The 16,777-nt window shown below is 35.7% G+C and overlaps 1 protein-coding gene across 4 annotated transcripts in view; it reads left to right on the forward strand.

The window, feature by feature from the left end:
- The window catches only part of VPS13B (vacuolar protein sorting 13 homolog B), a 460,107-nt gene that overhangs the window by 366,824 nt on the left and 76,506 nt on the right, over window positions 1-16,777 (forward strand). For all 4 annotated transcript variants that reach the window (XM_082753129.1, XM_082753131.1, XM_082753130.1 and 1 more), the window contains exons 37-39: window positions 6,017-6,216; window positions 8,304-8,511; window positions 8,844-9,028. In XM_082753129.1, the coding sequence (XP_082609255.1) occupies window positions 6,017-6,216; window positions 8,304-8,511; window positions 8,844-9,028 (593 nt within the window). The remainder of the gene's footprint in view (window positions 1-6,016; window positions 6,217-8,303; window positions 8,512-8,843; window positions 9,029-16,777) is intronic.

The raw sequence follows: 16,777 nt of genomic DNA on the forward strand, positions 1-16,777 counted from the left end.
TGTTTGTGATGCTTTGTTTACTGTACAACCATTCAACATCTGTTTGTTTTTTTTAACAGGCACTAAATACAAGTATATAAATCAGTGAGAGTCACAGGTACCAGGTATGCCTGGAAACTAAATCAATGTTTGCAACCAAATGCCTAAAATTAAGATGCAAAAATGTGCAGATGCAATTTTTTAATTGAAGAACCTCTTCATGCCCATCTGTAAAGCAGGAGTAAGAAAATTTAGGCACTTCTCCGAGAGCTACTTATTACTAAAGATCAAATATTTATGATAAAAGAGTTAAGCATTACTCATGTCAGTATAGCTCTCAGTCAGTTCTGAAAGCTGGCCTCACAAATGTGAAATAGGCAGTATTTTCATTGTTTTCCATTATACATTTTTCTCCATTTAATTAGAATAAGACAGGTCAGTATAGTAATTTACGAATACCTTAAGAATTATTGTATACAAAAGACAGTCTTGAACAAAACTGAAAGTCCCTTTAGATCTAAATTTTAATACGCCCTCTCTGATTAGGCAGAATCCAAAAATACCAAATCAACAAGTGAATTGAAATTTTTCAGCTCTTTAGTATTCAGTAGTGTAATGAACATGATGTACCTGCCCAGTTATTCTTTAAGGGAGATGAGCTCATTTCAAATAGATAACCATCTTTGACTTCTCTTCTGATTCATCACTGACCTGAACTCCATTTGAACCTTGTTAGACACAAAACAAGCAGGATTCCTGGCCTGAGCTATAAAATATAATTAAGCCCTTTTGAAATGATGTGTAAAAGAACATAGCTTTACCCCCACTATAACCACCACCACCACCACAACCAATAAAGTTAAATCAAGCACTGCCTGTAATGGATTAAAATAATAAATGTTCCTGGATTTTAGTGTTTGAAGTATTTGAAGAAAACAGGCTCCCAGCAGCCAGGACTGCTGAATGCATGGGGACATTTATTAGTGACGAATTCAAGGGTTTGGCCTGTTTAAGATCATTACTTTCTGTTTACCGTGTGTTACACATCTCATGTTTTTACAGAGCCCACATGTGTCCATATGTAACGCTGAAAAATGCTCTTTTACTGAAGAATAGTTAATTGGTAATGTGTAAATATTGTTCTCATGGGGAGAATGATCTATCATAAGATTCAGCTCGAGACTAATGAGAAATCCAGTGCAGTCAGTGGATTGTTAACTAAATCTCTCCTGGAAAATTGTCTTTTACTACGTGTCTCACCGTTTGTTTGCTACTGCTGTTTCCAGACTTGGATAAATTGGCTGCCTATTAAATTAACTGCAGTATTCCCCCAAGTTATTTTCATAGCTTTGTTACCTTTTTTTTTGTCAGAAGCTATTTCTTAGAGGATACCTATCAGCAAAGCAGTGTAGCCATAGTATAAGTACTCATTAGGTGATGTATCTCAAGTTTTCTGGAAAAACTATACCATAGTATAGTTTTATAGTACTCATTAGGTGATGTATCTTCGAGTTTTTGAGGAAAATAGTTTATGTAGGTAATTGTAATGTATTTACATATTCATTGCTGTCCTGTCTTTGGCAGCTATAAAATAGTTGCTAAAAGTGCAAATACGAGGAATGAATGCTCAGAAGCAAGTATCACAGTTTATCACCGGTGTAATGTATGACATAAAGTAGAAGGTGATAAGGAAAACTACTTGCTAATTAACTTCTTATTGCTAATAAGAGGTTCTGTCTCTGCTGACTAGCAGTGGGGGACACTTAGGGTGGGAGCGCGGCCTGCTGTGGTGCGCAGGCCCCATCCCTCACATGCCTCTCGCCCAGTCTGAATTGGAGAACAGGCTCTGGCTCTGGGGCCTGGTTTTGTTCCTGAGCTGCCCCAAACTTGGAAAAGCAATTTTCTTCCTAGAGATAAGATTTATAGTAAAACCATGACTCGCTTCCAACAGGCTTTTGAAAATACAGCTTGTGCGTAGTCTGGTGCGATTTGTTGTATTTGTTATGTACGCTTCCATTTTCTTAAAACACTTTCCTCAAGTGTTTCCTAAAGAAATTTACCAACGAAAATAGTGCTTTTTGTTGTATTAGGTGACGGTGCCCTGAACCAAACAGGATTTGCAGCTACCTAAGGAAGAGCAGTACAGTGCATTATAGAAGGAAAAAAAAACACTCCTGCTGCATTTCTACTTGTTTCATTTGGAGCAAATTCAAGAATAAGTATTTTAAAATGTTTTTGAAAACAAGATGTCCATAGCTGATGTCAAAACATTGTCTCTCCCTTTGTCTGTGAACCAGGAAGAATAACAGAACTGTTTCTTAACACCTGTTTTGCCTAAACACTACGTGATTGTTACTGTAAGACAAGGATTATTTCAGTGTATTTGCTGCAGCTATTTAAATGGGCCAGCTCTGTTTCTCTATGCATGCATACACAGAGATTCATGCATGCAGGGCAGTTTAATTAATGTGGAGCCTTCTATTATTGGTAAGCCCCAAGATAGTTATATTGGGGTACTCACATTCTATGAAACGTCTTTGTAATGTTTTTATTAGTATAAATCAAGTCTTTACTGACTGGGAAAAAAGAAAGGGGATGTTACAAATCAAAGCAAATGTTGTCTTTTAGTAAATTTTATTCATTATTCTCTTGTAATGATCTCCATCTTTAATTTCTGTGCAAGTTAATTGCTAGATACTACCAAGTTACAGCTAGCTGTTTCTCAAAGCCTCCTACATTATTTCCAACTGTATAAATATATCTAGATATTCCTTTTGACTATATGTCATCATAAGGTAATCCTTGCAGTGACATAGAGAAGCCTGATTTAAGTTGTATTCTGCTCACTTAGCCTGGCAGCATCTTGAGGTGCTATTGTGGGTCGGGGTGGGGTCTGACAATGGAGGGTTGGCAGCATTTTTTAAACACTGTCTAAAGCAAGTGCTTCATATTTATTAGTTTCTTGGAGGAGTATTTTAGAAGTCATGAAACTATTTGTTTCTAGAAGTAAATTATTGCACGTACTGAAAAGTGTGTTGGTGTTCACGAGCAATAATCCAAACAGAACAAGTTAACTTCTACATATCACAACAATCGTTTATGAAGATATATTGCTTCTGTGTGGTGCCATCTCAAGTTCACTTCAAATGGAGACTTTGATTTAATCTGTTTAAACTGAAGTTAGAATTCTACAACAGAAGTTTGTGAGAGATGCATGAAAGGACTGTCAGAAAACTGTGTGTGGGAGGAAAAAAACAGAGGAGAAATATTTTGCATCTTTACCTTTCAGAGATGATTGCTTCATTCTTAGGAAAGCAACTTCACTACCTGAGCCTATACTTTGAATTTTAGTATGGCATTTGGCAATGCTAAAATAAGTTCCTTTCTAACACAAACTGATATTTCTTCACTCCCTTCCCTTAGGATTTGAGACTATTTCTTTTCTAATGTCATTGTTTTTGGATTTCTGTCCTGATGGTACCCTATTGAAGCTTCTGTCATGCCCTTTTGTTCAAACCGTTTTTAGGGTTTGCGCATCCATGTCAATCTTCATCTGTTTTCTTTAAGCTTCTTCAGGACATCACTTTGCCCAACCTTACCTGAATGTTCTTTGCATTTTTTTTTTTTAGTAAAAGCACAGTAGATTTTATACTAAAATTCACTTCTTCCCCGGGGAGCATGTAGATACAACTGCTGGGAAGGACAAGGTGTCATATTTGCCCATGGAAGAGCAGTCTGTGTCCCAGTGAGGAGAAAAATCTCTCATTGGGTCGGTGAGCTTTACCTGGTATTTGTAGGAAACAATTTGTGGAGGTGTTTCATAATATTTATTTGTTTAGAATTTACCAACACATCCTTTTCTTTTAATTGTGTCTTCATTTCTCAGTTGTTTACATAGTGACTGAAAAAAGGCACTGCTGATTCTGAACCAGGATTATGTGCTGAATGCTCAGTTCTGTTTTTAAGCAGTTGAATATTGTGTTTTCTTTGTACTTCATGGAGATGAAATGACAACAGAAAAAGACTGCAAAACATAATCCTTCCAAGTGTAATCCCAGTGAAAGAAAACATAAATAAAACCACTTGTATTCTGGCATTCCTTTTTCCCTTTTGTTATTTTTGCAACTTGGCACATACTCCAATAAAACTATAGAACATTTCTGTATGTTGCGGAATTGTGCAATAGTTAACAGGAATTTCTCCTCTTTAAAAACAAAGTTCCGTGTAGAGTATTAAAAAAAAATTAATTTCCAAAGATTGTAATGCCTCTGAAAATAACCAAACTGGGCATAGCAGGGCGAGGGTGATCTCTTCCCCTAGAACACCTCCTTTTCTTGGGTTAAGACTATGTGAAGCTGATTCATTCCACAGTTTTGCAGAACCAAGTCTGAACTCAGACCAAAGGAGAGGCATCGTGTTGTTTGTATTCTTGGTTATCACTGTAGTATCAGAAAAACACTGAACAGTTTCTGACGTGTAAGCCCTTTACATGTAACAGCAAGCCCGGGGACTCAGAAGCCAGCCTAAATAACCCTGAGCTAAAACCCCTTTCACAATCAGTGGCAAGAGTCCTGTTTGATTGGCATGGGACAAACCTTCACTCGAGCCCTTGATCATTCTTACTAAACTCCAAACAGCTCAAGGGAATGATTATTCTTGTTTGTGATTCCTACTCAAGCTGAATACAATTCAATGCCATCAGAGCTATTGGGACTGTTGGACCACCTTCCTAGTGGATGCTGGATAAATATATATAAAAAAAAAATCTAATATATTTCCTTCCATTGTATGAAATATTTCTTGGTATTATGAAATCATAACATCCCAGGAGGCAGGCAGACTTTTTTTGTGGATTCTCAAAGACTCATAGAAGAAGTTTTACAGCATGTATTCAAAATAGAAAGTTGTATTTTGGGGGGAGTTTTCTACCAGCAAAGGTATGAAATTGTTAAGTGGAACTATGCCATGAAATATCTGTCTGTGTAAGCCTTACGTGGTTTTGAATCGTTAACTGTTTGTAAATATTGTTTCATTAGAAAAATAAGCCATCGGCATTGTAAAGGATGGTGACATTCAATATTCAGTGTGTTTTTTCCAACTGTGAGCACCAGAAGAGTAAAGTTAACACTACCTCAGATGTAGTACTTTTCATGTAAATATACAAAAGAATTAAAGAGATATTAAATGCGGTTTGTTATATTAAATCATGATTGCAGAAGTTAAATTCACAAGAGATGTGAAATTTCTAGATGGGGATTTTTTCCTAACAGTGTTTGTTTTTAATGAGAGTACACAAGGCCTATCATAAATCTAGCACGCCATTGTCTTTTTTCAATGTTTTATAAAGCTATGTAAACTGCAAATGGTTATGATGTGAAAAGTTTAGATTAAATTGTTTTTTAGGTAAACACATGTTATATATTTTGAGTTACAGTAATTGCTTTGAATTATTTGAATTCAAACATTACCCTCATTCTCCTGCTAAGCACTCCAAAGTCGAGCAAAGCAATATTTTATAGGTAACCTGAACAAAAGCAGAGAGAATACTTCAAAATAGCTATTTCCTATCAGTTTAGAATATAATCAAGTGAAGCAGCTGTTCTTGTTCTTAATGTACTCTTTTGAAAAAAATTCATAGTTTAATGAAAAATGTCTCTTCTCATAAACCGTAAAATACTCACACATGTAAAAAGTCATAATGTTTTGGCAAATAGCTCTTTGTAAGGAATGCGCATGAAACATACCTGCTCCATAACTGCAATACCGCATAAAGAGTGCTCAGTAATGTTGGAAGAGCAAGCTGAAGGAAAAAAAAAAAAAAAAGACAAATCTTGTGGTCCAACTGTGATCCTCCTGCTTGGACAGGAGAGCAGTGGTCCACAGAAATGTTTCCATGGAAGTCAGTGGGACTGCTTCTGGGAGAAACTGCATGCTGGTACCGATTTACAATGTCATCCTAAAGTAAATTTGGACAACAAACACAAAAATGCCGGGAGAATAACTACTGGTAGGATAAATTCTCCGTCTGTCTTTTTAGGAATCCATGGATCATCTTTTGTCCTGGACATAACAGATTTCCTACTTAAAACAAGTCTCAAAGAAAGAACGAGGTCTCTGATCGGCCCTTTTTGCTGTTCTGTTAGCGTGGAAGCCAAGTGGTGTAAGCACAGCGGTGATCCTGGCCCAGAGCAATCCATTCCAAAAATATACATTGATTTGAGAGGAGGACTGCTGCAGGTCTGTATGAGATGCTTATGGTTCTGGTATCGAACTCGCCTGGCTTTGGATGATTGAGATTTTACAAACAAATTGCATGGGAGCCTGTAAAGCAGATAACAAAAGCTCATTTGGGTGTGTTTTTGTTGTTGTTTGTTTGTTTGCTTGGTTTTGTTTTGTTTTGTTTTGTTTTATTTTATTTTATTTTATTTTATTTTATTTTATTTTATTTTATTTTATTTTATTTTTACCTTTTAAAATGAGTATTCTTTCATGTAAAACTGTTGATTGAAAAATTGTGTAAGATTTTTTGTGTTGTTGTGTTGTTGTTTTTTTAATGCTACTTGAGCTATGTATTGTAGCTGTATGTGTGTGTTCCCTTAAAAGTACTGGATCAAATTACTAACACTTAATATTTAGGACCCTGTTCTGATCTGTGTGTGTTTGTCTGTCCATGAGCTATGTTTCTGTGATGCCTAGGGGTAGTCTTAAGAAATGCATATCCTTTCTTTTTAAACTTACACAAATTTCTCAGGGGAGTAATTATAAACTGTTGTTTGTAGTAATTAATACTCAGTTTTCCATGCTGTCCTCTCCGTTTTGGAAGTATGGAAGCCCATAGCTTGAAACCAGTCCAAGAAACATGGGAGTTCTTGAAATGAAAAATAGATTCTGTGGGACTTAAACAAGTAGGCTTTAAGATATGTCTTGTTTTAATTATTTTTATTGTAGAATCTATACACACCAAATGTTCTAAAATAAATATATAAATCAAGTATATAAAGCACAAAAAGGAAATTTTGACATTTAGTTGTGTAATTAGACCTTTTCCCAGAATCGACATCAGAAGTTCTTAATACCACAGCACTTGGAATAGGGCTAATCGAATAATATGAATTGAATATATATACATATATATATATATGTATGTATGTATGTAAATAAAGTCAGTTTGTTTCTCTGCTTCTTTTTGATTTGTTTTTCACAAGTACTTGGCTGACCACCTCTGCATATTCTTACTAAAAAGGTGCTTTGGTGCTTGGGTTTTCAATGTTATTTTATTTTCTGACAAGGACCTGAGAAACATCTATAAATTTGAGAAACAATTTATTATTAGAATATATCCTGCAGTAATTAGCTTTTCCAGGAAATAAAAAAAAATAAAAATAAAAATAAAGATCCAACAGAATAGGTTTGAGAATGCTTTCAAATGAATTTATTTGGGGCTAATTTTACCAGATCTAAATATGACCTCATTTTCTACCACTGTTAATTTGTATTACAGCAGAGCCTAGAGAGCTTATGTAAAACTGGTGCCTTATCTGTGAATATCTCTATTAGGAGCTCCTTGCTCTGGAGTTCCAGCTGCCAAAAAATAAAATAAATGAGAATGGGTGGAAAAAAGCATCCTTCATTCCTCCAACCAGTGGAGAACTGAGGCCTTGGGGATCACCTTAGTGACACAGAATTCTGACTTTCCATATTTTTATAAATTTCTGTGTTTTTTTGTTTTTTTTTGTTTTTTTTTTTTTTTTCCCTAACTTCATGCCATGCTCTCAGAACTTATAGCACATCCAATTTATATTCTGTGTGTTCTCAGTATTTGCTTGAGGTGATCTAGAGTATGTCTTTCTAGTCATCCTCTTTGCTCTGTTGCATTTTCAGTTTTTAATGTGTTCCAGAATTCCAACATCCTCTTTGAACAATTTAAACTTTGAAACTTTAGCAAGTTTTGTCCTATTTTGAATTGCAAAACCTGTGACTAGTCCTAGCAGGATGTACTGCACTCAGCTGTATGGTTTTGCATATCACTTTTTACTTCTGTGTTTTCAGTTCTGTGCTCTTCCAGGCAGCATCTCCCTCAGTTGCAAGTGGTATGAATTAATGTATTCTTTAGAGTGATGAAAAGAACAAATTTACCAAAATTATTTTGTAGAGGTTTCTTGTTGTTCCTATTCATTATTTTGACATTAAGAATACTTAGAAGAAATTAAGATAAAAGTAGAGCAGACTGAAAGCAATATGAAGTTCCTTTTAATTTCCCTTCAAATGTGACTGAATATTGTAGGTAATCATTTTGTCTTTTTTTTTTTTTCTTTTTTGTAAAGGTTTTCTGGGGTCAAGAGCATTTGAACTGTTTAGTTCTTCTCCAGGAGCTTCTGTGGGAGTACCTTACTAAACACGGCAGTGTAGAGACATTCATGTCTGAACGTAGATACCCCACTTGTTTTTCGACGGAAAGGAATCAGGCCTCAAAAACTGAGCATACCTCAGATGATCTGAGAACAGGCCTGTTCCAGTATATACAAGATGCAGGTAAGAAGAATATTATTACTCTCTTTATTTTAATAATTATAAAGTCAGTACAGTAGTAACCTATTAAAGATTACTTGCTTCTCACAATTAATTCTTTACTTTTTTCTTTTTTTGAAAAGCAATAGAAATGACATCTGCTAGAATGAAAAAAAAAATAGTTTTTTGATTTCTTTCCATTAAGCTGTAATCTTTTAAAAGTCAGGGAAATTGCTTTTTTTACTTTCTCTCCTTTTGATCCTGAAGGGTTTATTTTTAACTACTTTGGTCTCATAAACCAGCATGTTTCTTTTTAGAAATTATATAACAGATTATAGCTTTCTTTCATTTGACAGAAGCACAAAAACTGCCTGGTGCCTATGAAGTTGTGTTTTACAATGAAACTGAGGATAGTCCAGGAATGATGCTATGGAGATATCCAGAACCCAGAGTGCTCACTCTTGTAAGAATTAATCCTGTCCCTTTTAATACCACTGAAGATCCTGATATCAGCACTGCTGACCTCGGAGATGTTCTTCAGGTAGGTAATGAAAGTTTTCTGCTTTCATTAACAAAAGAAAATATTACAGCTGTAAAGTGAATGTTTTCAAACTTGCATTTATTAAAAATGAGTGCAAAACAAATGTCAGGAGCTCTATAAAATCAATAGGAGGTAAATTCCACAGCTTACACATATCTTTAGTTTTAAAACTACTTGTCCAAACATTTTAACCACTTATCTGCAAAGTCTTTCAGCTGTAGCAAGCTTTATCTGTTCTGGTTTGCCAGGAATACCAAGTCTTTATTCTGCCTTCATATGTTTTCACCCATCAGTCTTTATTTAAAGATTTCATTTGATTTGAAAGAGAGACATACATGTATAAAGAAAAACCTGGTCTGAAATTGCCGAGATGCAGTGGAATCATTGAACACAAATCTCCAATCCTGCTGTTCTCTCCTGTGTCTGTGATGGTAGATGGCTGTACCTCTTCTAGTAAGATCCACAGGGTTCGGAAAAAGGATCTAGATTCTCTCATTTAGCTTTGACAGTGTTGAAGTGAGCAGTTTGGCTGTGTGAGATCATGGAACTGCCCTTCAAAGGAGGGCTGAGTGCTGCGAATCCGTGATTCAGCGCTTCAAAAATAGGGCCATACCTCGCGATTGCACTGATCCTTAACTCTGATAATTTTTGCTTTCCAAAATTTATAGTTAGGTAGTTACACTGTCTCCTGTGTAGTGTGATACATGTTTATAAAGGTTACTTACTCCTTGCATGCCTATTTTGATTTTTGCTTAATTTCAGTTTTAATAATCTTGGTTTTCTTTTTGTATTGCAAATTGGATCTTTCTGTCTCTCTGTCATTGTTTTTTTTAATCTAATCTGCTTGTTGGTCCAAACAGTATTATAGTGTTGTCAAGGGAATTAAGTATCTCCCGATTCTTCGTATTTATTCAGAAATGTTTAATTATATTTTATTGTTCCTATAACTGTAAAAAAATGCTTTTAAAATTGAATTACGCAGCAATATGTGTTGAGCTTTGGATGAGAAGTATAATCTTCTTCAGATAAATGGTATAATGTTATTACCGTGCACATACTGCTAGTGAGATCATGTAAGTGTCCTGCCAATTTCTTTGCCCTCTAGACAGCCAAATGTCAGCTCCTTTCAGTTATATGAAAATTAAAATTAAATGGAAAAAAAAAAAAAAACAGCTCCGTTTGGCATGAGGTTTGAATCAAAGACGAAAATTATGTTATTGTATGCTTTCTTGATGACCTATTAGGTTGCTATGAAAGCCAGCAATTTGCCTTCTTTCAGGGTGGTATTTTCAGAAGATAGCACAACAAGGTTTTGGTATGAAGTGCATTAAGCTCCCTTTATAGACAACAGACATCGTGAGGATAATGTATGTGTTTTGTAATAATCTGTCCCTTGAAAAGGGAAGCATCAGTTCTTCGAGTGGTTATCAACAGGGATTCGACGGCATATGCAACTGGACTCCTTGTAGCAAGCACGTTTTGCCCCTTTGTGCTTCCATACTACAGGGAAGAGAAAAGCAATCAGTTGCAATCTTCTGTCATCTCCTCTGGGATTACCTTACTCAGTAAGACAGAAGCCAGCATGTGCTCTGCTGCCAGTTCTTACGTTCCCTCAACTTCTACTGGTCTTCACGTAATTCTTCAGCATAGCATTTAATCTTATACATTGACCACCACAAACTGTTTCCATCTTGTTTTAAGTTTGTAATCAAGCATCCCTGTATAGCTTCCCTCCATGATGCTTTCGATTTTGTGATGAATCATTTCTTAGTAGTTAATACTATGAGCTTTCAATTACATGGAAAGAGATTAAAGATATCAGCCAAATAAGAGCACAATGGCACATGTGTGATCTTGACTAACATATCTACTTAACAGCTATGCTTTTGGGCAGATGGAGTGCAGAAATGCCTACAAAAGCATCCACATTTTGGTAGTGGGCCATTAATTATGGCAGTTACTGTTGCCTGACTATACGTGGTAATTTATCACATTTTCCCAAAATGGCAAATACACATAGACAGAGCAGGTCTGCACAAAGTCAATAAGCAGCCATTTAAAAAATGCATTTTTTATTAATCAAAGAAATAGGTGGGTGGGAGAAATAATAATTAATTTTCAAATTCACCAAGTACATATCTCGAACTTTTGGTGCTGATTTAAATGAAAAGGAGGTCTTTCATCAGCTCTACTTTTTCCCTGTATGGATATATCTATGTTACTTAAACACAGTGTGTTTACTGTGAATGGGAAATTTACAAAAGATAAAGAGGAAAAAGATAAAACAACACTTTCATTCACTTCTTGACATGAAGCAATAAAGGAACATCTGCAAGCCAAAGACTTAAGCTTTTTTGATAAAGGAACTAAATTTCAAGACAATAATGATATCAAAGTACATTAGAAATATATTTTTAAAACTTTCCCAAGATTGCATATATGTTCAAATGCTAGGAGGACCCATAATGTCACCAGGTGTATTACCAGTCTCCCTTAATCCTTCACATAAATCCAGGCAAAGGTGCACTTGTATGAGTTCTCTTGAGCTTAACAGACTTAAAAGTTTGCTAGTTGCACAATCTTTCATTCCAAGTTACTTGCTGTGACATTTCATCTAGCTTTCTATCTTTGCTAAACTTCTTCTGGCATATCTTTTTAATCATGAATAGATTTTAGAAGTCTCTTTGTTTCTGTAACTGTTCTTTGAATTCTTGGAACTTGCAAAAGCTTCACCATAAAGAGAATTTTTTTAGATACCAAAGCTGTAAGTCATCTGCTGTGGCCAAAGGATAAGCTAACAGCTACAGTTTATAAGAGTTAAAATGAACGATATTTTTTTATGAAACCTTACCTTGCTGCTATTTGTAGTTTGTACCAGGAGCTTATTTTCTTGTGTTTTTATGTGTGTTGTTGGAAGGATAAGCAATTTCACTTGTCAAATTTCTAATTTCTTTTACTTGTTTACAATCCCATCACTGTTGCTTTTATTTGTAGAGGAAAAAGGAAAAACAGACGTTTCTGCCATGGTGTATAGCATGTTGCATTTTCTTTAGTGATTTCAAATAGAAATTCAATCTTTTCATTTGAAGGCAGCAAGAGAGAATCCCAGTTGCACTTGCAAGAAACTGCATCCGGATTGTATTTCTTCTGTGAGATTGAGAGAATTTAAATTTGTTCTTTTTCCTGTTTACCAGACATTGCAGCTCCTTTCTATTGAATTCTTAATCCCTCACTGTCCCATTTTCACATGTTAAAATGTTCTTTGGCTCTCATACCATTCTATTAGATAACTACTTGGTGAAACACCTTTAGATTTCCCTAGTAATTCTTAATTTTTTAAGGAGTTCCTGTTAAACTGACATTTCAAAGGTATTACTAATTCTCAAGTACTAAAACCATTATCTGACATCACTTCTAACCCTTTTTGATCTGCAAAGCAGGAGATCTGCCTTCTCTTGTACTTGGTTGTTCTTTGATAGGGTGAGTCCTAACCTATGAACACAATACCAAAACGTATGTTCTTAGTCCGCACAAAGAACAGAAGAAATTCGTGAAGCATTCTACAAGACAGATATCAAAATACAATAGTAACAAGATTATGGTGATTTCAGGTTGAAGATGTAGTCTATGCCAGGAGAAGGTAGCCAGGAACCATGGTAGTTTTGTGTCTTGTATAACTTTATGACTGAAAGTATTGTTGGATGGTTCGTGGTTAAAAATAAAGACACATAGAAGTATCTAAATTAATATAAAGAAATGTCATGTGCTGTTTTTATAGGAAACTTGTTTCCTTCAATATTATTTTTCTAATTGTGAGAGGAGCACAGATTTGTTTTGGGATACCTTTGTTGTGTTTCTTACTACTCCCTTTTATGTCTACATCACTGCCAAGATACTTTCTGAATATCTCAAGACTGTTTTAAAGTTTATATATCAATTAAGATTCAAATTATGCAGCAAGTAAATATTTTAGTAAAGGTCGATGTGGGATAAAGGAATATGCGCAAGAGAAGTGGTTTTATTTTATCATGAAAAGCAAAAGCAATTAGGCTTGTTAGAGTAATGTGTTAAATACTGCCTCTAAAACACCACTGCTGTACCCTTCGTATAATGGAGGTCTACAGAAAAGGCCTTCAGGCAGCAGGAGACTCAAATATTGGTAAAGGCATACTCTTTTGATCTTGACTATTGCTAAGATAATTTTTAAAACACACGGAGGAGAAAAATCGTATTACGCTGGTAACTTCACTTAGGGCGGCACAGATTTTGTAGGATTGAAGTCAATCCCAGTGCTGATTCCATCTAATGTTGTTTAATCCAGGATAATCCATTACTGCCCAAATCAGCAAGGGCAAGGAGTAGAACAGTGTTGATGTGAGAGTCGTATTCACAGTTCAGGAGCAGAGAAAAGTCCAATTAGGAAACCTTTCACAGAATGAATTAGAAGATAATAAGCAAGAAGAAGAGAAGAAGTAGCAATACCATTACTATGTCAAAAAGAGATACAAAAGAGATGTCCTCTGAGACTTTCTCCATTGCAACAGAATAAACTTTTAAATCACTCAAGTAGATTGATGGTAAGAGGAAGTCTGATGGTTGAAGATAAAAGGATGAGTAATTTTAAAAGCATAGTTACATTTAGGACTTTAGCTTTTGCAGATAATTTCTATAGTAAAAATTGGTGTTGGAACTTTGGAATTGTGCACACATTTATTGATTTGTCTCAGCAAGTTCATATATGGAGACTTAATTCATATATGGAGACTTAATTAAGGTGTGCTTCACTTTCCCACTCTAACTGTAAACTATATTATATAAGGCAACCAGCTCGTTGTTACAGGGTAACAGGTCTTTTCTTTGCTCCATGACATTCTTCTGTAGCAGTTGGTGGAGGTTATTCTCAGTCTTGTGATTCTATCCATAAAACGTCTTCTCCTGAGGACTTTGAAGCACAGTAGTAGCCATCAAGCAGAATATAGTTTATAAATTATATAGAAAGGTCTACAGGTAAAATCTCAGAGTTGAAGACATGAGCACCTCAGGAGCACAAGTGTGCCAGTCAGCCTAAACTGCAGAGAAAGGGCCTTGGTGGTGTCTTTCTTCATTACCCAAATGATGAGATCATTGGCCTGATTGGGTGGCAAGGACGACTGAAGGAGAATTTGGGGCTGTTCCCTCAGTCATGATTGTACTGCCTGCTTTGGAAATGTGGCGTTGTTCTGGCAACTAACCAAGAAAGGAGTAAGGGCAACCATTTCTAGTTCCAGACAATAGTTTGTGGTTATGCAGGTAATACCACAGTCCAGACCATAAAGGATAATGCAAGAGAAATATATGCCACGCCATAACAAGGAACTCTAAGGTGCATTTCAAAGGTGTGGTGTAATACTAAATTCAAATGTGCTTGTACAGTTCCTTGAGTCTGTCAGGTTGCAACAGCTGAGAGAGGATAAATGTTCTTCATTTATTATTTTTACAATTTGAAGGAGGAGAGTGGCAGGAATGAAAACCTAGTGATTCAGTAGTGATTTTTAAATTGTACAGATAGAATATTGAGTTAGCTACATTTAGGGATTGAAGCTCAAAGAAAGTGGCGGTGGATATTTATTCTGTGAGGCTTAAAGCTAAGACTTCCACAATACTTCCGGTTTTCCAAAGTCTTCCCATGTATTTCTGCATCCTTAATACTCTGATTTACTTTTGTCTTTGCCTCAGAGCAGCCTGTGTTCAGTCAGAAGGATGAAGAGGAGTTCTTGAAGTACAGTGCTTTTAAGAAGAATCTATTTTTCTGATTTCATCTAGGCCACATTTTTATATCGTTTATCTTTACCAGGAACAAGTTCAACAGGTTAGGGTTGGCAGGGAAGGGAGCAAAGATTGAGGGTGGTTGGGTTCACCAAGACAGGAAAGCAATTTGTGTGCTATCAAGGAAGTATTTGGCTTTTCTGTGCCAGCAGGTGAATAGTACATGCAAATGATTTCCTGTACAGCTGGAGGCCTGTTTTACCTCGTGAATTTTTCACAGAGATACTCAGTGTTTTCTATTCCAGTGCAGAGTTATTTTTGCAATAAAGGATATTGCTGGCACTGCCCCATACCTCAAACAAAAAGCTCTATCATCATGATAGCGTTTACACAAGTGGCCCTGGGTTTAAATGGTGGAGAAGAACAGATTTGCCTAATCAAAGTGATCGCATTGGGTGTAATACTCTGACTTCTGAGCTCTGTGATTTATTTAAGCTGCATCACCAACAATGACTTAAAATTCTTTCTCCTGGATTGTTAGCCAGTGATAGATACAAGCTGTTAATGCTTACAAGACAAAAGGAAGATAATCTGTGGCATTTGTTCATTTCTCCGTATGAAGTTAAAATATCTACTGAGCTATAACCCTGACAGGTTTTTTGTATTTGATGATGTTTCCCTTGTGTACCTGCCAGGATTCCTATTGCATGCAAGTGTAGTCAGCATTGCAAGAGCTGATGAAAAGATGAATGTGTCCTGAAGTTTGCTTTTTTGGCCTTTCTTCTTCATGTAGTATCCTAATAAACAGAGCACTTACTCCTGGTTTAGAAAAGAGGTGATTAAATTAACCAGACCTCAAGGTGTACTGTAGGAGACTAGGGAAGTAAATATAGTTCTGAGGTTGTAAGGGCTTAAGTGAGATTTAATAAGGAAAGACTAGGTAAATAATCCCTCTCTGGTAAATTTCATTTGGAGTATTTGCTGAGATGGTGAAGTCTCCTTGAAGAGACCATAAAATATTTCCAGCTTCAAAAGGTGAGGATTCAAAAAAGTGTCTATTGCACTGCATTAAATGCTTACAGTATTTAACTAACACATTTGCAAACTCTACATCCTGGAATCTGTTTTTTTCAACACTGTCAGCCAATAAACAGTCATTTTCTAACACCTTGTGGTTGTTTAAACAGTGGCTTAAGGAAGCATGAGCTTAAGAATGACTGACATTAGACCTACTGTAAGTCATTATTTCAGGAAAGATTTGACATGACAGTCAACAGGAAAAGAATTATGATCAATGTCAAAAACATTCATTTTCCCTTTTGACAGAGAATACCTCATTTTTGGCTGGCTCTGCTTCCTTTTTACTTTTAACTCCCTGTTGGGGCCACAATATTCAGCTGGGCATTTTGAGAGTCTGGGAAAAGAGCATTTTGGGAAACCACAACTTTTATTCATCTTTGATTCATTTCTTACATTTCCAAGCAACAACTATTTTAGAAATCCAGATAATTTGTGCGTGACAGGTTAGTGATTGAAGTTCATAGTGTTATTCGATAATAAGTTGTAAAGTTCAGCTATGCTCATCGATACACTTGATGGTTTGCTAATTTTTAAATCAACTGTCATGCAGTTGTATCATCTTTAAATAATCAGACTTTTTAAATGAATGGTGACATAATTTGTCTAATTGGGAGCTGCACAGAAAGCAATTCAGTGCTTCATCTGGGATTCTTCTTTTTAAAACATACTTGTTAGTTCTACATTTTGATGTTATTTGAAATGAGTGCACTAGAAATACAGTGTTTTTATGATCTCTCTACTACGTGAAGAGTTGCAACAAGCTTTACACAAAGCACTACATTTTCATTATTGAGCATATCTGACCGTAAACTAGAAATTTAACAAAGACATTTTAATGTAATGGAGGAAATTTCTTTCGTGTCACTGGAACTGATGTTTACATACATGCATAAGTACAAAAAAGAATGCAGTAAAGAATTATGT

This window comes from Aythya marila (assembly GCF_965140915.1).
Source record: "Aythya marila genome assembly, chromosome: 2".
NCBI lineage: Eukaryota > Metazoa > Chordata > Aves > Anseriformes > Anatidae > Aythya > Aythya marila.